General features: G+C 42.6%; 1 protein-coding gene across 3 annotated transcripts in view; it reads right to left on the minus strand.

Moving 5' to 3' along the window:
- TBC1D8 (TBC1 domain family member 8) overlaps nucleotides 1-17,138 on the minus strand; it is a 48,538-nt gene extending 31,400 nt beyond the window's left edge. The window contains exons 1-2 of one of the 3 annotated variants that reach the window (XM_039548740.1): nucleotides 16,931-17,138; nucleotides 3,069-3,224 (exon numbers count right to left, since the gene is read on the minus strand). In XM_039548740.1, coding sequence (XP_039404674.1) covers nucleotides 3,069-3,224; nucleotides 16,931-17,057 — 283 coding nt within the window. In that variant the 5' untranslated portion in view covers nucleotides 17,058-17,138. Of the gene's footprint in view, nucleotides 1-3,068; nucleotides 3,225-16,321; nucleotides 16,628-16,930 lie in introns of those variants that run through there. The other 2 variants (XM_039548754.1, XM_019282852.3) reach the window with 2 other exon arrangements.
- Between the last annotated feature and the right edge of the window lie 3,776 nt (nucleotides 17,139-20,914).

Raw genomic sequence — 20,914 nt, forward strand, 5'->3', positions numbered from 1 at the left:
GATATGATGATAGAAAAGTCATAGCAAGACGGGCACCACAGAGGGCTATCAAGGGAAAATCTGGGCCCTCCAGACCTTACTGGTCAGTAATCAGACATTATAGGTAAAAAAGTAAAGACAGTAATAGTTGCTTCTCTTAGTGCCTTGCTTGTGCAAGAAAGAAGAGAAATAGCTGTATGTAAGAGACATACAAATCACACATGAATATAATAATAAAATTTATCCCAAACAGAAGACCCATTATCTCAAGATTTGTTTTGTGTGTACATTAGTGATGCATCATGTTGCCTCACAACAACAAAAAATGATAAATTTAGGTAAGGATTTCCCGCTTGTCCCTGCTCTGTTTTCCATGCAGAATGCCAACTGGCAGGGAAACCTTCCAAGCTTTAACTTCCCTGACAGGAAAGTCTTGTAATGGAACTTCTTAAATACCATTAATCAAGGTTAAAATTAAACTTAAAAAATCTTAAAATTAGAGACACTTAAAAGCCCTTTAGGTAAAGAAAACAAATCATATAAATGTTTAAGAACACCAGAAATACAGTAATTTTTATACTGAAATGGCTGCACAAAGCAAATACTGAGTTGAAATTTTATTTCTGAGCAATCTAAAAGATACCAAGTGTATGGGCAACCTGTCAGGCTGCCTGTTGTGAAATAAGCTGTGAGCAAGATCCCTTTCATAGCAGCATCCACACTGCTAGGACTGCTCTGAGCCCAGGCAGCAGCTGTATCCCACAGGGGCTCCTGTAATCCTGCCTGCCTCCAGGGATTCTGTTCCAATACCAAAAGATCATTTTGGCCCTTCCATTTGGTCAGGCCAACTCAACTTTTTGAGTCCCTTCTTTATTTCTAATTTCCGTTTCGTAGTTTAAAGTTGTCCTGTGATTTGACCCAAGCATTGCCAATCTCTTCCTTTTATCCATTCCTTATTCTACTTCCTGTCCTGATACTCTGCACAGCATTTTATTCCACCTTTTACCCACCTTCTTCATCTGCTCATGCCAAGTATTTTGTCTAACCACTGCCTCATTCCTCAGAATCTTTTCTTTAAAACCACTTCTCACCAAATCCTTTGCTCTCCCTCTTCTAAAACCTATTTTGCTTGACTGGGACTTGAGTTTCTGTTTTGCCCATGAGCCTTCTGAAAGGAAAACTTTAAGTGGCTCTACACAAGGGGTGAGGTTAGCCTTTTTTTTTTTTCCTGTACTGGTGTAACATGATTAACCACCTGGATTAATATATCTCTGCCAGAACAGCCGTGCAGGGATCAGACTTCCTAGCAGCCCTCCAAGATTTGCAAATGTCTGTAACACAGATCTGACCCTTATGAATATATTATCACTTAAGCCTACAGCTCCTGGAACAGAGGACTGCCAACACACAATGCAAAATGTCATTTTAATTAACTGCCTAATGACACGATGGCTATCCACAATGGAGTTACACTGGGAGACTGGAAGGAGCTCCTGGAGCTGCTCCTTGCCCTCGCTATACAGCAGCAGAACTTTAATTTGACTAACTGCTCCTTCCAAAGCCAGGAAGAGACTCCTAACACTGTGTTTGCATGAAATGCCTCTCTCAGACAGGGCAGAGCTGGGTGAGCAGTGATGGCCACTTCTTCGTGAGGAATGTCCTTCTCCAGCTTCCCAAGAAGGGGTTGGGGTGACGCCCCTCTAACTCCTATTGCCAGCTCTCCCCTAGACACTCATGTCAGGGTTTCACAGCAGCAATATTATTCACAAACAGATTCTTCTGCCATGGTTCTTTATTTCTGTGCAGCTCTGGCAAATGTGTATGTTCTACCCACGCAGCACACAAAACAGACCCCTCTGCTTTCCGCTCTGTTACTATAAATCTCATTTTCTCCGGGATGAGTATCCATTCAGAAGAGCCAAAGAGAATTTTAGAAAACATTAACTGTGTAAGTTTGTCTCAGCAAAATCCTTAGCCATTCCAACCAGGCAAGTTTGTCATTTGTAGTTCCTTTACAAAAAAAAAAAAAAAAATAGAAAAAACAAAACCAAATTCCGTGTGCAGATGGTTCTTGAATGTCCCCAGTTAGGGAGACACCACAACCTCTCTGGGTAATCTATTCATCTAGTAACAGGGCCACATTATCCTTTGTTTTCCTTTCGTTATTGATGCATTTCAAGAAGCCATCCTTGTTTTCCTTGAAATCCTGGGAATAGTCTAGTCCAACCACCTGACCACTTCAGGACTGACAAAAAGCTGAAGTTATTAAGGACATTGTCCAAACGCCTCTTAAACACTGGCAGGTTTGGTAGGACATCAACCACCTCTCGGAATCCTGTTCCAGGGTTTGGCCACCCTCTCATTACAGAGATGTTTCCTAATGCTCCCCAGTCGCAGCTTTGAACCATTCCCAAAGAAAAACTGCTGTAAATTTCAATGCAGGATTATTTAGATGGCAGCAGAAGGGGTAAGAACAGCCCTGCACACTGGCCAAGCAACAATGGGATGAATGGAACATTCAGATGGCCTTTACTGGGTCATGGCAAGGTTGCTGCAATTTATGTCAATAACACTTTACTGAAGATGAGCTTGACCTTCAGAAGTTGCAGAAACACTGCAAAAGGGATTAGTGCATAACAGATCAGGTATTTGACATTCCCCTGCTCTCAGACAACTTTACCTCCTAAATCTTCCAAGTGTTCCAGTTATATTTTATTATAGCAAAGTGCGCAAAGACATTTCACAGTAAGCAAGTGAAAGACTAGGCTGGCGAAAGCCTAGACTAAGTAGCTTCTTGCTGTAAGGGACTACTACTACTGTAGGAAAAGATGCATATGAACAGAACCACACTACTTTGCAACAGAGAAAATTAACTCAGCAAACCACCCTCAGCTAAACAAGTTTTCCATAGAAACTCAGTGTTCCTAGGTAACACTTTTTCCTAATCTGTGATTTTAACCAGAGGTTAATTTGGTTATTAAATAAGCTTTACACACACACACAACTAGCTGGGGTTACCTTGAACTTCCTGGACATGCAGACACTGACCATGCTCAGAATAGGTTTGGGGTTTTCCATCTGTGACTCACCAATAGCTATGGCCCAGTAAACTTCTGATCCATTCAATAACTCACCACATGCAATGGCAGAGTAAACCTGTGAGCCTGGAACTTGGAGTAAAATTCGAAATGGAGCAACGCGTGCATTAGAGTCTAACACGGCATCCAAGGCACCAACCAAGCGACCTGCAAAGAAAAATGGGGGAAAAGAGGATTAATCCAGTTTTCACTTCTGTAGCCTGCAAGTTGTTTCACATTTAAAGCCATAAAATTAAAATACAGAACGTAACGATAATGATCCTTCCCCAGTTTTATGCTATGATTTACAGGTGCTCAGAATGCAAAAGGCAAACCAGATTAGAAGATCAAAAGCATATAGAATTCTCTGTGTTTCTGGTTTTGCCTCATATATATGTACACAACCACAGAACTGAAGTGGAAAGACCTGAGGGCATCTTAAAAAGTTACTGTTCCAGTCCCACTCTGAATTTGGATAAATACACCTATGCTGTCAGTGGTGTTTGTCTAACCTGTTTTTCAAAACCTGCCACAACCAAGATGCAACAGCTTCCCCAGGTAGCCTCTTCCACTATTTTCATTAAGTGAAATTACTTTCATTACCAAAAAAAAACCCCAAAAAAATAAAACAAACCCTACCCCAAACAGGCCAACTACCACAATCTTAAACTTTCTTGCTGGAAATTAATCTTGCTCCCTGGAACATGGAGAGTAATTGGCCACAGGCACTTCTTATGTTAATGCTCAACATAATGAAAAAGTAACATCACGGTTTCCCACCCTTTAATGATTTCTCTTTTTCTAAAGAAACCCAAATCACCTCATCCTTGTGGGTTGTGTTTTCCAAACAGCTCATTGTTCTTGAACTCACATTGGAATCTCTCCAGCTTATCTTTAAGCATGACACTCTAAAGTGGACCTGATGCTCACTGCTACTGAAGTCTCAGCCACAAGCAGAAAGGAAGATCACCTCCTGTATCTTGCATACAGACTCCTGTATCCAAGAAAGCTTGCAGCAGTATCCCACTGTAAATCAGCACTTGATTTCAATACAGAAAAAGTCATTTTGAACAGCTGGAGCAATTGCTGACCCCAAAAAAGACTTTCCATTCTGGAGGACACCTGGAGCTGCTGGAGTTTCTTGCTACCCATTCCCCTGAGCAGGCAAAACCAAGCTGTCCATGACAAAGTTATCCGAATGCCATGATTTGCAAGCTGACATATTAAAGTAACTGAGAATTGGTTTATGATGCTTACAAATAGCAATTCAGAGCAGCTTTATATTCAGTTGTCCTGTGCATCCTGCAGAGATAAATCTCCTAAGGAGAGGGATGGCAGAGTGAGGAACAGCTTTACCATGTCTGTTTGTATCACTAGAGTATCTAGGAAGTTTCCTGCAATGCTTCTTTTTCCCTGTGCACATGTAACTTTTTCAACCTGTTGTATTTTTTTTCCTTCACCATTAACCCAACAAAAAAGGAACTAAACTCCATCTCCAAAAGGTTTGCTAGCCCTTGGCACCACATGCTGTTTCAAATATGGCATTCTCCAGTCCATCACCTAAGTGATTAATGGAAATAATGGAGACCTACCAAGTCTTCATCCTAATTGCCTTCTCACTTGGATAACAAATGACAGCTAATTAATTTGAGTATAACACAACCAAACAGCATTTCAACCACTTTCTGGTCTAGAAGCTGTAAGAAGCTCACATGGAACAGCATCAATAACCTTCTGGGAGCAAAGAAAATTACTTTAAGTACTTCCTCCTTGCATACACACATGCCATCGATTATGCTTTCAAAGCCAAGCAGAAGTTGGACACAATATGTCTTAAAACTGTATGGTGAAATATTCTTCAACAGCAGTTTGCTTCTCACTTAAATATGTGACCAGATATTACACCCATCTATTTAAAATGGAGATCTGAATTTAAAGACTGAAGATACATACAATATCTGAAATTGCTAAATGTTCTCCTATAACGACAAGAAAAAAGCATAAAAACTCATCCTAGTATAAAATGTAGCAAATTAGCTGTGCTCACAGAAAACAGAGCACCAACTTTAGTGTGCAGTCTTCAAAACAGTTGGATTAAAGCCAGTAAGAGAGCATCAAATGATGCAGAGAACAAAAATAGGGTTTAACTTTCAAATTTCGGAAGAATTGAGACACCACAGGAAAGAAAGAAGAAATTTCTGTGCTGTGCATGTTTTCCCCTGATGATAGACCTAGGAGAAAGATTTCTTTTTCATTTCACTAAAGTCATGGAAAAAAGTCAACTAAAAGCAAGTGCTACCAAAATCCCTAGAGAATGCTTAATGAACATCTGATTTGTGAAATAGCTTTTTTTCTCTCAGAACCCATGAAAAAACACATGAAAGCACAGAAGTAGCTGCAAAGTTTTGCTTTACTTCTTAGCCTATGCAAAATTAATTCCTTTTTCTCTTACTGAATACCAGACCAGAAAACCCAATTCCTCTTCTCACTGTTTACTTCTGCTTACAATTTCCATTTTGCTTACAAACAATTAAAAAGAAACCCATTCCTCCTTCAACTGTACGAAGAAATAATCACCTCCCTTGTCTAAACTACCCATAGACAAAATATTAACTCAGGATGACAAGGAGGAGTCAGAACTAATATGCAAAGAGAAGAAAAAAGAGTGTGGCCATCAGGATACCTGCCAGAATAAAGCCCAGGTGGCCCGGCCCCCCTACAAGAGCTTTGCAAGGGCACAGCAACCCCATACATAAATCACTCTAAGCCACCGCTGTGGCTGACAGGGAGCCCTGTCCTGTCCCACCTCTGCCAGGAGGGGATGCGGTGGCGTTGCTGTAGAGGGGACATAAGGGCAGCAAAGGAAAATAAGAGCAAGTACTGCTCAAGTTGAGCGAGCAAAAAGAGTGGGTGCCATCCCCATGTTTGCGGCTCCTTTATTCTTCAGATGAGAGACTGAGAGAGGTAGAGAATGGGGAAAAAAGATTAAGAGTGCATTTGCAGAAGCGTGAAAAGGATTCAACACTAATATATGCACCCTGGCCTAATATGATAATTTAGTTGACACTGTAGTAGCAAGAAAATTACAAAAACTAGACGCAAAATTTTTCCAGCGTAAGTTGCCTCATAATTCATTCGGGGTAACTTTTGCATCGTAACACTGAAAAACAATCAACCAAAAAACTCCTGAATGAAGAAACAAACAACAGTACACTGATTCTGAAATATGCTTTGAAAAATACCCAGCTTGTGAGCAAACACCTTTCTCACAGTATGTCCAAACAGCTGGTTCCATGGAAGGGTCTCTTATAAAATGGAATCTGTTTAAAAAACAAAAGGGTATCTGGCTTGCAAGATAAATTACATTAAGAGCATCGGGCTCACATATTGATGCATCAACTTGCCTTCAGTCAGGGTGACACAGACCTCTTCCACATCACAGACAACAGTGAAACCTTTTCTACTACGGGACAGGAAAAAATGAAAAGGAAACAGAAGCAGAGGAGGAAAAGAGAACTGCTACCCTGGTTTTCTTCCTAAAACTCCTTTTTTTTTTAATTTTTTTACCCTATATGGGACAAGATTTTTGGGAGGAACTTATAATTCAGAGTAGCTCTTCCCCTTTAATGAGCCACTTCACCAACTTCTTGTCTGTTTTTTGACCTCCCAAGAGGTCAGAAATATTTCAGGGAAAGAAATGAATCATACAGCAACTGTACTATGGAAAGCTGCAGACATGGGTTTACAAAGCCTTCCACAAAACACCACTGACAAAACACTGCAAGTTCCTCAAAAGGTACAAGTTTCTTCATGCAGAAAGAATATTTTTAGGCTAAAATTCACATGCAAATGTCTGGTGTAATATGCATATTTTTGACATATATGGAGAAGAAAATAGGAGAAGTGCAAAGGCACTTTTCTACTGAAATTATATGCTTCTCTTCAAAAAATCTGATCATTTTAGCTGGAAACTGGATTTCAGATAGAGGCAACATCTATCCGTATTTTTCAGAAGTAAATTTATAAAACATATCTGGAAAACTCACTACGAATCCCATGCTTTACTTGGTAGATTTTATTTCACTGAAACATCTACTTTTGTGCGTATTTTGTTGCTGGAATAAAGAAAACTGGATACCTCCAAAATAAGCCTGTTGTACTTCCAATTGCACATCTGTTTGTATCAAATGTATGTGCATATTATGGATACAATACAAGAAATAAATTGAAGTATATAAATTAGCAAGAAACAATTTCAAATTCTACAGCTGGTAGGGACTGTCTCCCCTTTACAGAGGTCAACCTGTAACCAAATAGAACATAAACAGGACATCATGACTCTGTTGAGCATTTCTTCACACACATACAATCAAAAAAATTAATCAAGGATATTTCTATAAGGATCAGGTTCTCAAATGAACTATCAAAAGTGTACTACTCTTCATCTTTGAAGATATGGTTTCTCATACCCCCACAGAGAGATAAAGGATCCCATTACAACTTATCTTGTGTCATGTTCATAACTAATCTAGGAAAAGGAACATGTTTACACTAAGTTAACCTAACACCAACTTCTACTGAACATTCCATATCTTTCAAACTAAAGAATGCAGGGTCCTTTCCTGAATCCCTGTTAATCATCCACATAGGATTTCAAGAATTGTTTTAAACTTACAAGACACGGGGCAGAGGGCGAGTAAAGCTGAACTCAAGCTAGAAACTCAAACTGAAAAACTATCTGTTATTTCCATCTTTTATGACAATATTCAAGAGGCACTGCAAGACACCCTCTACATACAGCAAGATGATTTCTATTTACCTCCATCATATTTTAAAGGTCTTAAAGGGAAATTTTTGAGAGCTACTAAATGCCTTCCCATAAATGGGCTGGTCACTTCAGCAGTTATACCATGCTGTAAGGCAGAGGGACTTGGATTGATCACTTAGGAGTCTGGGACTAGTAAATTAATAAAACCCTCCCAAAGAAACAAAAAGAACTAAAACAAAAAGGGAAAAGGCCCCAAAGCTGCCACTGCTTTTTTTTTTTTTTTTTTTTTTTTTTTTTTTTTTTTTTCTTTTTTTTGGCGGGGGAAGGAAGGGGAGAGGAAGGGGAAGAAGGAAGGAAAAAAAAGGAGAATTAAATCTAAGTGACAAGGAAGCCTTCAGCGTCACAACACTCAGTTTTGCTACCCTTTCAGTTCTATTTGGTTTTTAAGTAAGACATTTAATCACCACAGCCAGGATCTTTTGTTTAACCTGAACTCATACATCCATTACAAAGTGGGGAATGAAAGCCAATGTTGTTCAAAGAAGCAATTACATGTAGCACCTAGCAATGAGTCGGTAAGAAATTCTGATGGCACTCTTAAAATCTGGGGAGCAGCAGGTCAGATGCACACACAGAGGCACCTCTTCCCACACAGCCCTGAATCTCCCAAATCAAGAACCTACACCCTCTCTGCCAAAGTCAAAGGGATGACAAAGACAGAGTCCAGCCTGCATCTCCAGTATCCTGGGGAACACCTTTAGTCACTGTATAAACAAACTGACTGCTGCAGAAGTTTGAAGCAGAGAGAAAATTGTCCTTCCACTTCTCCTAAGTCTACTTTGAAAAAAAAAATACTTGAGATTTCCACTGCACCCGGGAGCAGCTCAGCGGGACAGATGTACAACACCTGACTTACGAGTATCTGCCAAATCTAGCCATTCCAAGAAAACAGGCAGAGGCCCACTACCATACAAGGACCCAAACCAGATTGCCAAGATGCTCAGCGACTCCAAAGCTGAGGCTTCTCTCGGCTGCAGGCACCTGGCACTTTCAAAGACAAGAAAGCAATGGCACCACATGGTCTCTAGGGACTGCAGAGGCTGTTCTGCAGGGACGTGGAAAAGAGCACCTGGTGGCTACACTCACACATATCATGCCAAAGCCATGTTTTAAGTACTCATACCCTCTTTTTTTTTTTTATCAGACTCGGTTATTTTTGTAAGACAAAACCACCAAATTGAGGTATTTACAATTACAGTCAGAGACCAGCATGGCTCCAGTGCAAAACCATGAAGTGAAAAGCATGCCTTTGAATTCATCCTTAGGAGCTCACTGCAGCTTGCTACATCTGCTCCACCAGAGAAAGCTGGGGGCAGAAAGAAAAATAAGCCCAGTTGTCTGAAAAAAGCTGTACTTCACCAGAAAGGAGAAACCTCTTTTCAGAAGTGGAGGGAGCTAACAGCACAGGTTGCTTCCCAGTGGCTGCAATTTTAGAAGGAAAGTTGATACCTGCAAGAATCACTCTAAGCTGTTTAGGCACATGAACTGGGAGAAAAGAACAAATCAAACAATTTGGACGATCATAAAAATAAAGGGTTTTTTTTCTTTTTAAGGACAGTGAAATTGAACTAACAGCTTCCAATAAAGCAGAATTAATCTTGGCTCTTTAAGGCAGAGAAGCAAGCACTTCATACCGTGAATCCTAATTACACTTCTCCAAATAGCTTCCTCCATCCCGCAGTGATTTGCAAACAATTAGAGTCTCACAAGAGCCATGGTGGGCAGCAATTAGCCAGGCTAGAGGAGGCAAGCAAACTGGCTGAAGGAACAGCCCACCACCAGGCAGAACACAGGAAGAGACACGTGGATGTACCCGTTCCCTACCCCCTGCCATCCGTCCCTGTGCTCCAGCTGAAACAGAAAGCTGCTTTTCACACCAGCCAGGATAAGCTCAGCCTGACAAAAGGGCACTCCTGGGACAGCACCAAATAGCATGGATTGCTTGCCTAGCTCTGCAAGGCATCTCAGAAGCTCTCCCTAGGACCAATGTCCTTGCTGAGAGAGGGATGGGGGGATTATGAAGCTGATTCCTATCAGGACTCAACCACCCCACCACATAGGAGCCCTAACTTGTGACTACAAACCCAAGGGCTGAGATGCAATGAGGACCACTGCAGCCTCTATCTCACCTCTTACAGCCCACCTAGAGAGTGCCATCCCCTGGGCATTACAGGCTAAGGTGGAAGCTTTTGAGCTGCACCAAAGTAGGATACAGCCCAGGGCACTGGCCATGAAGCTACTGTTGGCCAGTGGTGGCCCCCAGCATAAATGTTTGGGGACATCTCCATATCTTTCATATCATCCTGATTTGATTTCTCTAAAAGTTCAAAATTCAGATGTTTAGCAGGTTGTTACTTTCACTCAGGCCACCCTAAAATCCATGTTTTTGATGGATAATAAACACCATCAGTTATGCAAGGCCGCTAATGACAATGGCTAAATGCAACCACACTTTGTTGAATTTTGCAAAATTACATAAACAGGTTTTGATACAATACAGTACCTATTAGAAAGTATTTATTACATTTCTACCACCAGAAAAAAGAGTCTCGAAACTTATTTGGGTAAGTACATAAGAAAAAGGATGAAGGAGGTCTCCTCCAACGGCTGTAGGAAGGCTCTGTTTCCTTTGAAACGATAAGGGCTCACCACACTCAAAGATAAGCACAGGCAACATTAGATTTCAGCATACAGACCTAATGCTCCAAGTGTTTATTCACCCAGGAAAATACCCAACATCCAAGCCCTTACATTACTTCCAGCGCAGACCTTGCCAGATCAAACACTACCATCGGGAAAATTGGTTTCTGTTGAATTGGGACTTTTTTCAATCTGGTATGCAGAAACAAATTGTAATAAATTACTTAATTGTTATGCCTAGGTCCCAGTGCTCTGGAGAAGGTGGACATCAGAAATGTGGGGAGTTCAGGCATTTCACTATGATGGTGGGTGTCCCACGGTCCCCATGACTCCCATATCCCTGGATGTGATGCTGAGTGCTTGTGTCAGACCACCACATGCAGAGGAAAAGACCACACAGGAGGAAGAAGCGAGATGAATTATGTGCTGTCTCTCTTGTAATGGTGGAAATGGCGTCCCCACCCTGGAGCACCGATTATTTCTCCCCAGCACTGCTTCCCCACGGGCTGTCTCCCCAGGTGGGCATGCTGCCATGGCAAAGCACTCACAGCTGCTTATCTCAGTCCTCTGCCATCAGTCCAGTTCAAGCCAAGCCTATTTTTATAGCCCTGAAGGCCGCTGAGACAAATGCTTTGGTTCTCATGTTACAAGTACAAATACCTGAAAGTGTTTTCCACCTGAAAATGGACAAGAAGGTGGGATATACAAGCTGCTGCTGCAGCCCTGTAAATTATTCAGACATGCAGCACTACTTGGGGCAGTATAAAAAAGTCTCTCTTTTTTGGTGGGTGCTGTAAATAATGCTGAATAGACCAAACCAATGCTCAATTAACTCTGTCACCACAGACATGCTCATTTATTTTATAGGGAAGACATTTTTTCCTGTGAGGGTGGTGGGACACTGAAACAGGTCACCTAGAGAAATTGTGGATGCCCTATCCTGGAAGTGTTGAAGGCCAGGCCGGATGGGACTCCCAGCAACCTGGTCTAGTGGGAGCAGTTCCTGCCCATGGCAGGGGGGTTGGAACTAGATGATCTTTAAGGTCCCTCCAGCTCAAATCATTCTAGGATTTTCCTGCCTTTTTCTGTGCCATTTGGCCTCCACAGCATGGAAATAAAAAGCCACTGTAGCTGTTTACTGGATTAGTCTTGCACTAGGTGGTGGTCAGTCCTATGCAGACACAACCAACCCCTCCTTTCCAAGCATGGGTACTTCCTCACCATTAATATTAGCACTGTAACATTTCAACACAAGCACCTGCATTTCACCTTAGCCATCTCAGCACCACAGTGGTGCTTAGGAAACTCACCCCAGAAAGGCAAGCAGAGGCGGCCAGAGCAGCACACACAGCTCAGGGGGCTCAGAGGTCACAAACTGGGGTGCCTGACTTTGCAGGTAGTAGCCTGGCACCCTGCTCCTATCCTTCCTTCCAACTCATGCCTCCTGGCCAAACACTGTAACGGAGAAGCCATCCTCTTGGGAAAGAGCTTGTAAATATGCATTCTCTTAAAAAAAAAAAAGTTACAGTGAAATAAAGAGATTAAAAAGGGGAAAAAACCTGCCAATCTGAATTCCAGTTGTGGGCAAGGCTAGATAATGCTTTGACGAGAGTCCAAGCTTTCAATAAAGTATGCACATTTCTCCTCCTGTGCAAGGCTTCAGAGAGCTGTGCCTTAAAGAAACAAAACCATGAATACTGACAGTGATCATTGCCAATATCCTTTATTAACATCAATATTGGAAAAGATATAACATCTTCCTCTCCTCAGACTGCTCCATTTAAAATGAAAGTATTCTGTTGGGTTTGGGTTTTTTTTCATTAGCGCTCAGATTGAGTCTAACTTATTTTGGTATCCTGAACATATCTTATGACAAAAGGCAAGCTGTTTTGAAGACTGTATTGGGGCAGATCTTTTAATATGGTTCTATGAATGTGCTACTCATTTTGCCTTTTGCCCCTCCAGAAAGTAAAGAAGACTATGGGGATTCTCATTTGCATTCCCTAGTAAAAATCCAAGTCTTCAGGTATTTTGGAACCTCTTCTGCTACAATGTAATGAAGAGGGGCAACCTAGATGAATTCCCCATCTGAGTTGCAGGAATCCTCAACCACTGTGGTCCTCTTCCTGCCTTTCCCAGAAATAGACTCCCTTATGAAATTATTTACTTCAGACCTTCGGAGATGCGCAGGGCCACTAAAAGCTGAGGTATTGACAATAATTACAGGACTGCTTGAATGGTAGAGTTTGAAAGAGCAGCAAAAGATCTTTTCATTTTTAATTTCCAGGAAAAATTTCCAGAGCTTATCAAGAACCATTTCTCTGTATGCTTAAAAAAACTAACATCCAAGCAAAGGAAAAATAAGGAAGAAAGGTCTTATTACACAACTAGTCAGTTCTCTGCTCACAACCAAGAGGTACTCTGTACATGAGTTCAAAAGCTATTGCCCTGCAGGAATTTTATTTAAAAGGAAAAATTAAAACCCTAAAATCGAACTTGGAAATGTATTTATCACACCTACCACATTTATTTTTATTAAAGTAATAATAAGGCTTAGATTCATATACAGAAGATGTTTTTTTCTGCCAGTGTGTTATCTTACATTTAAAAGTTGTGAACCATAAAGCTTTATAAGAGCTGAAAAAGAAATTATTTTCCTTTCAAAATGTTTGTCCTCTGCAAGTTGCAAACAACACAAAACTATATCCAGCTTGGAAAGTGCCCTGAACTGAAAATGGAGGCTGGAAGAATAGTAGGGGAAAATATCATAGCTAAATTAAAAACATGGGTAAAACAGGAAAAAAACATAATCTTTTATTGATCTACTTCAAGCAAGAAGTTAAAAAGCACTGTATCTCAACCAGACAAAAAGTTGCTTGAAACAAGAGTTCATTTTAAGGTCTTACTTAACCATATTTATAAAAGGAAAGATTCACAAGTGTTGCTAAGTGGGTTTTTATATGCTAGGAGTGTGCAATGTGAAGTACTGTATAAACAAAAACTGCAACTCTAGCTGCTTGGGAAGAGTGAAAGACTACTCTCAGTCCAGCACTCATGATGAAATCCTTCCCAATGCATCCCAGAACAAGCAGGTTTGCTGTCAAAATGCAGAAAACTAATCAAAGAGGAAAGTGCATGAAGGCTTCAACATCCCTTAATAAAAATTGAAGTAGTGATTCACTTAAAGGCTAAACCATCCTGCAGTATTTACCACAAGGCATTTGACAGTATTTTTGACTACTGACATCTGACTACTGACTACTGATGAAGCTTATCATTAATATGTAACCTCAGAACCAAAGACACTGGAAGTATGAAATCCAACTAACTTTGACCTGTTAATCATGGCTATATCACAGGCCTTTTCTGTAGGGATTGCTAAAGGGCTCTCCAATTAGGCAAAGGAAACATAACCAAAGAATCAACATAAATCAATAAGCTAAACAATTTTTTTTCAATCTATAACTTAAAATTAGTTTTTAATTAAAAAATTATAATCCAGATTTTTAAAGTATTTCTAAACATTTCCAGTTTTCTTATTAAGCCTCTGATCCAGCAGAGCTGTCAAGTAGAGATCCAGGTAAAGTGGCAAGTTAAACATTTACTTGAAAAAGCATATCCCTAAGGAAGAAACCAGAATGAGGCTGGTCAGGTAATGAAGAGTTAAATACAACCCCCATCACTGTTTGTACCCTCTGCTTCCAAGCCCAGTGTGCATTTGGGAACTGCCCTAGGACACAAATTAAGTAACAGTAGGAAATAGTCTCTCACTTACAAACATCTGCTCAGCATCTGACAAAAACACAGTACACAAAGAAACACAGATATGAAAAAAAGTGCTTTTGTGCAAGCAATCATCTTTAGTCCATTCTTCAGGAATTAAATCCACATAAAATACACCCTCCAGCTGTGCTAACTTACTCTTACCTAATAGCTAAAATGCCCTGGTAAGGAGAAAGAATTATCCTAGAAGAAAGAAAGACAGGCAAATATGAGAATTGGGCCATAAACCAGGTGTCCTCACACAGGTTCAGAGCAAATACCATGTTGTGGCAACACGCACATGGGCAACTCAGCCATCACACCCTTTCCACCCTGGTGAAAGCAAATTACCTCACGGGTGGTCCACTGCCCATCTACACTCGTGTGAAACCTCATCTTCTGGGAGTTTTGTTCTGCTGATCCCACATGGGTCTAACACAGCCTGAGGACACACAGCCTCCTCCTCCCTGGAGGAGCTGTGAGATTCTCTTCCATTGTGGCACCCGCTTTCACGTACAGGATCTTCACATCTTTTAAACTTCTTTTTTATAAAGAGTAACTGCAATTGGCCAGGGATCAAGGTATTAAAGGGAAAACAGATATGGATATTGTTCTCACTTAAGCTTTGCTTCCCCACTAGAACAAACAAAAACTTCTAACTTTTGGCTTTACCACTTGGTAGACCATACTCTGAAATATGGCAGAGCTTTCTGCCCTTCCACCAGTTTGGAAAAGACAGGTACTAATTAAGTGTCTCTGTAGTCATGTAAAGCAAGAATCAGAAGGTAAGATTTGCAGTGAAAGCAAACAGTTACCAGCAAAGCTTCGCTGTTTCTCAGTATCCATCTCCATTTCCTTCATTGCAAGTAAAAACGCTGAAAAAAAATTACACTATCCATCTAACCCCAGCTTAGTGCTCCTTAACTCTTGCATTTCTGGTTTTAGGACTCAAATTTCTAAGCCCTTTTAAATACAAACGTTTCCAAATGGCTTCAGAGGCTGTCAGAATCTACAGTTCCCTTGGAAAATGTGCGAGACAGGAGTGGCTTTCCTTTGCCAGCCAAGAAAAATTTGAGCAAGCCTGTGCACTGTAGATTCAGCAAAATGATTCACCTGAAATTTAACCAGAGAGAAAAGCAGTTTGTTTGGTTTAAACTTGCAAATTTATGTAGTGAAAAGCTCAGGCATGAGGCATTAACATTTGTGAAACTGAACCTCATGATTGTCCTGGACCCAAATCAAGCAGCTGTAAACGGCTATTTTTAACTCTGAAAATTAATCTGCATCGTCTTTACTGCCACAAAGGAGTGAAACTTCCATTTCATTAGTGATACACTGATAGCATGCGATCTACCAAGCCACAGTTCAGTTTTGTGCACTTTATGGACAGGTAGGATAAGCTCTGATTTTACCAAAAAAAAAAAAAAAAAAAAAAAAAAAAAAAAGAGCAACAATGTAGAAAGCAGTATTATCAAATGGCAAGGTCAATAGTTCAGGAAAAAAAGGTTTTAATAAAATAAATAGCAAACGTGGTAATGCAGCTTCTTAAACTGCATAGAAAATACATTGATTTTGAAAATATCTAACCATCCTTTCAAATATATAAGTTACCATTAAAAATTCTCACTTTACAATATTCAAAACAGCCTCGTTTGCTTTTAAGTAAGAACTACATTATTAAACTATATTAATTCTCCAAAGCATTGTATACTTGAATTCAATTGCTGCTGCCTTTGAACCAAAAGTTTGGCCCAAAGTCCCTACGCTACAACGTCAGCACAGCCTAACACATCCTTCTCGCTGGAGTTATTCACGGATCCACACTGTTGCGAGGGTACAGCGTGATCCTTCTCCGTGTATATATCCTTCACTACTCGTATCTGGAGTGCCACATGGATATAACGTGCCGGATCTACAGCCACCATAACCCGCAGTGTAATTAATGCAAAAAATAAGACAGAATGCACTTTTCCACAACATTGATTTAACCCCCTCCCCGTAACGTCTTGTATCATCCAAAAGCCAGGAATCTTACATGTATTTATATAGCTCTCGTTGTAGAAAGGGGAGGCGAGCCGCAGGTCGCGGCCGGTTCCGGAGGGGGCACGGGTAGCACATCCCACTGTGTGCCCCGGCATCCCTCCACCTCTCACCGCCGGCCGCAGGGACCTCCGCCGCGACCTGCGGGCTGCAGCCCCCGGCGGCTCTCCCCAGCTGCATCCTCCGGCCACGGGCACCGGCTCCGCACCTCCTGACGGGCTCCGCGCCCGCCCTTAGTCACGCTGAGACACCCATCAGGAGGGGAGCGCGGGGAAGTAACAATAAAAGTGGCTTCAGCGGTGCTCAAGGCTACAGAAACGCGAAGCTGCTCCCCAGGCAACTCGCGGGGAGCCGGGGCGGCCCCCACCGCCCGGCCCGCGGCCGCCTCCGCACCGCCCGCGGCGGGGACCCGCGGCGCCCCGCGCTGTCGCCGAGCCGGGCCACCCGTACACGGGCCGAACAAAGAGGCCGCTCCCGCCTCCCCCAGCCCGACCGGCGGCGCGGCCAAGCTCCCGTGGGGCAGAGGCAGGGGGGGATCCGCCACCCGGCCCGGTCCGGCCCGGCCTGGCCCGGCGCTCCGCCGAACCCCCGCGCCACCAGGTACCCGTGAAGCGGCCGCCGCCGTCTCCGTGGCCCCGACGCCGCTGCAGGATGAAGTAGCCGCTGCTCTTCTGCGTGACCCACAGCTTGAGGGCGTTCTTCAGCAGCACCTCCTCGGGCTTCAGCCACATCTTCCCCCGGCTCGAAGTCCCGCTCTCTCCCCCCTCTGAGCCCGCCTGCCCCGCACGGCACCGCACCCCGGCCGCCCGGGTCACATCGCCCCCGCGGGCTGCGCGGCGCCGGCTTCGGCTCCCTCGGCGCGGACCCGGCCGCCGGGGAGGGGCCGAGGGAGGAGCCCGGGCACGGGCCGCCCTTCCCGCGGAGCCGGGGGCTTTGTGCGGGGTTGGCCGTGCTGACCCGCACCGTCGGGGTACGGCACGGAGGGGACGCCGGGGGCTCCCGCCGGAGGGAGGGGAGCAGGGGGAGGCCCAGGTTCTCGCTCTCGGGGGTCCGATGGCGCCCCGAGCCCCACACAGAGCGCACTGGGGCTCCGAGGTATCCCGGGGTCCTGGAGGATGCCCTGCCGCCGGGACCGCAGCCGGGTGGCTCCCGCTGTGGATTTTACAGTGGCTGGGTCAGGTCCCCGCCGCGGAGCCGTCAGGAGTGCGGGAAGGAAAGGGTGTCCTGGACTTGAAGAGAGGTTTGGGGGGGAGGTGTCTCTGCTTTCCTGTTTCCTTCTAGATCTAAGCCTAAAGCGTGAGCCCGCAGCTACTTACTTTGATGTTTAAAGGCCGGTGCTTGAAACCTTGTATCGCAACGGAAAAGTCAGAATCTTAATTTTACGGATCGGGTTTTTTTCTCATTTTAAGAAATAATCTGTCACTGCTTGCGGTTGAGCTGTTGGCAGGACCGTTTGTGAACCTGCACAAATGGTTACTGCTGTAGCACATTGTGTTGCTAGTCCTCTGACACTGCCTTTTACATTTTTATTAACACAGATTGTCATTAATGAGAGTGGTGAGACACTAGAACAGGTCGCCCAGAGAAGCTGTGGATGCCTCATCCCTGCAAGTGTTCAAGGCCAGGTTGGATGGAGCTCTGAGCTTGATCTAATAGCTGTCCCTGACCATGGGAGGGGGGTTGGAACTAGATCTTTAAGGTCCCTCGCAAAACAACCCTTTCTAGTATCCTGTGATTAAAACGCGACCAGTGTACTTTCTCTCAGTTACATTCCCTTTCCAGTTAACTGCAAATATTAAAGAATTTCTTTACAACAACTCAATTTGCAGGCTGCTAAACCTCACTTTTCTAGATTAAAGACCTCAGTCACTGTGGTCACCTAAATTTCAGCAAAGAGCCCTCTAAGTATTTTTATTAGGGATAAAGACCTGAGCTTCACTTTCCCAACCTCTGCCTACTGTTACACAAGTTGTGTACTAACTCTTTGAAAGGTACCAATGCTGCAGTGTGCTACTTAGCACAGCCAGCAGTAATTATTAGCTGGGAATTGGAAGGTGTCCATGTGGACTGCTTTCCAGTTTCCAGTGGGATGATTTAGTAGTCAAAATCCTGTACTCAGCTGCAATCTGGTAAACACTGTGTGATCTGTGTTCTTTACAATTTCTCTGTGAAGCAATGATTTAATTTCCATACATAGAATAGCAAGCAAGCACTTTGAGCATATTGCTTGTCTGATATAAAAATAAAAGCTGTCAAAAGGAGGAGATGGACATCCACATAATAATGTATTAACAATTAATGAGAGTGTAAGGATAAATTACTTTAAATGGTCTTGCAGGATAAGAATAGTTCAGAGATTTTCCCTGCCCCCAAAACTGTCCTGAAGACACGTAAGTCTTGAAAGTTTAAATGCTTGGTGAAGTGAGATGGTGAATATTTCTTCCCTTTGCAGATATTTCAATATTAATTTCTATTATTATTTTTGGGGCATTTTTTACATTCAGTCTTGGGGTTTGGGCAGGCTGATTTGAGACATAATTTAGAAGAGGACCAAGCAAGTTGCTGACCTTTGAGGTGCTTTTGAGCTTCAGAGTTAGCAAAAGAGTAAAGCAGTTGAGGATCCAGTGTCATGCACACCTGCCTCTGTTAATTACATCTTGAGACAGGCATCTGTTGGACTCCACCAACAGTACTCCTTCAGAGTCATGGGCTTTGGAACCACATCCAAGGTGGCCCAACAACTGTTCAATCAAAATGGGGTTGCTCATGCTTTTTAAGCAGCTTTTCCAACACATAGAACTGGTGGAAGATAATTAAGAAAGAATCTCTGAGAAATGGCTTCAGAGAAGCAAAAGGGAGATGGATGAGATGAGAGAAAACTGATTCAGGATGACAGAGTAAAATGAAGCACTTTGTAATACATATTGTAATAAATCCATCTACTGAAAGCAGGAGCATCCTTCTTTCCCAAGATGGCATTGTGCGTGGCAGTCCCTGACATTCTGAGGCACAGCTTCTACCTGAAAACTAGACAGTCTTTGGCAACAGCTAAGAATAAGTTTATTTCATGAAGAAAGTCCTACAGTAATGTACTGACTATTTTCACAGCCAGTATATGAACAGGATTTGGATGATCTGAGGATCTTCCGATGTCTCCTGTGAAGCAATAGTTTTAAAATGCTGGTGTCGAGAGAGGTACATAAAACCAGGGAGGATTGGAATCTAGTAGATTATTAGACAAAAGACAGAGTGCTGTGAGAAGTTATATACCTTTTTATTTATTCTCTGATAAAGTCTAGAAAAGATAGGACTATCTTACTCAATTGCTTGAAGGTACTTAAGGTTACTAGACAGGAGAAAAATAGCTTTAAAAAATAAAGATGTGTTTGAAAGGAAAGAACAGAAATAAAATGAGGTTTCTGGCCTTATACCACCCTTAGCACGCACACTGAAATGACTGTGTTTGCGTTATTTATGATGCTACGTATCTTTCTTAAATTTCAGTACTAGTAGCACAAGTCAGGGAGTCTGCCATTCAGATTATGTTACAGCATCAGTCATACACAGAATAAACTGCAGAGATTCTGAGCATCCATGAAATAGAGTACAGACTGCAAAAGGAACAGTCACAGGGAAAACTTTGCTTTTCCTTCTTGCCTTTGTCACTGACTGCCTTCCCAGCACTAGTCATGCCCTTTAACTTCACACAGCTTCATATTTTTCATCCATCAAACAGACATATAATTTTTGTTCTGGATGTCACTGAGGTGCTCAGGGAAGGCGAATTCCTCCTGTGCATAAAACAAATGATGGCAGGAAAGAGGCAGCCGTGGTGCTCTGAGCCTCCTGCCTGGCTGGCTCTCTGCAGAGGGTACCAAACCCTCTCAGCCTACCTCCGAGGGGGCTGGCAACACTTGAACAAACTTAGGAGACTGTGAGTGTGCCGTGCTCTAGGATAGGCTCCAGGGCTTGCAGGTGCATGGTTGCAGCTGATGCACATATGGGCTGCCACAAAACCAGGTTGTCCATGCTCCTTCCCTGACCCCTGTCAGACTTTCTGTAGTGAATGGCTTTAACTAGTTAAACTAGTTGAAAACTTCTATTTATTAAAATGTTTTTGGCTAGGTTAATTCCTTTGTCATGTTGTGACTGCAGAAAAGCTAGGGTGAAAATTCATATCCTGGACTGAGGGAAAGAAACAGGCTGATCTTTCAGCAGACTGTAGGGAGATTCAGTTGGATTTATCATGAAACGAGAGCCTAAAGATGGAGATTAATTTATTTATACTTTAAAAAAAATGAGCTAGAATTTGGCTATCATTCTGCAGGTGCACAGTCCAATAATTTCCATGTTTCCAGTTTTGATTCTTTAACTTGTATCTTTATTAGTGTCTGAAAAACCCTGATCAGTGAGCTGATTCAGTTCCCAAGACAGAGTTGCTGAAACTCGCAGATGATCCTGAGTTTGGACTTATTGGAGGCAGCAGTGAGTGCAGAGAAATAATGTTTAGGGTGCTAGGGAAATAATACACAGTAGTGAATATAACATTGGAAATTCAAACTAATGTTGGCTAATACATCTAGGAGAA

Source organism: Corvus cornix, chromosome 1 (genome assembly GCF_000738735.6).
Source record: "Corvus cornix cornix isolate S_Up_H32 chromosome 1, ASM73873v5, whole genome shotgun sequence".
Lineage (NCBI taxonomy): Eukaryota > Metazoa > Chordata > Aves > Passeriformes > Corvidae > Corvus > Corvus cornix.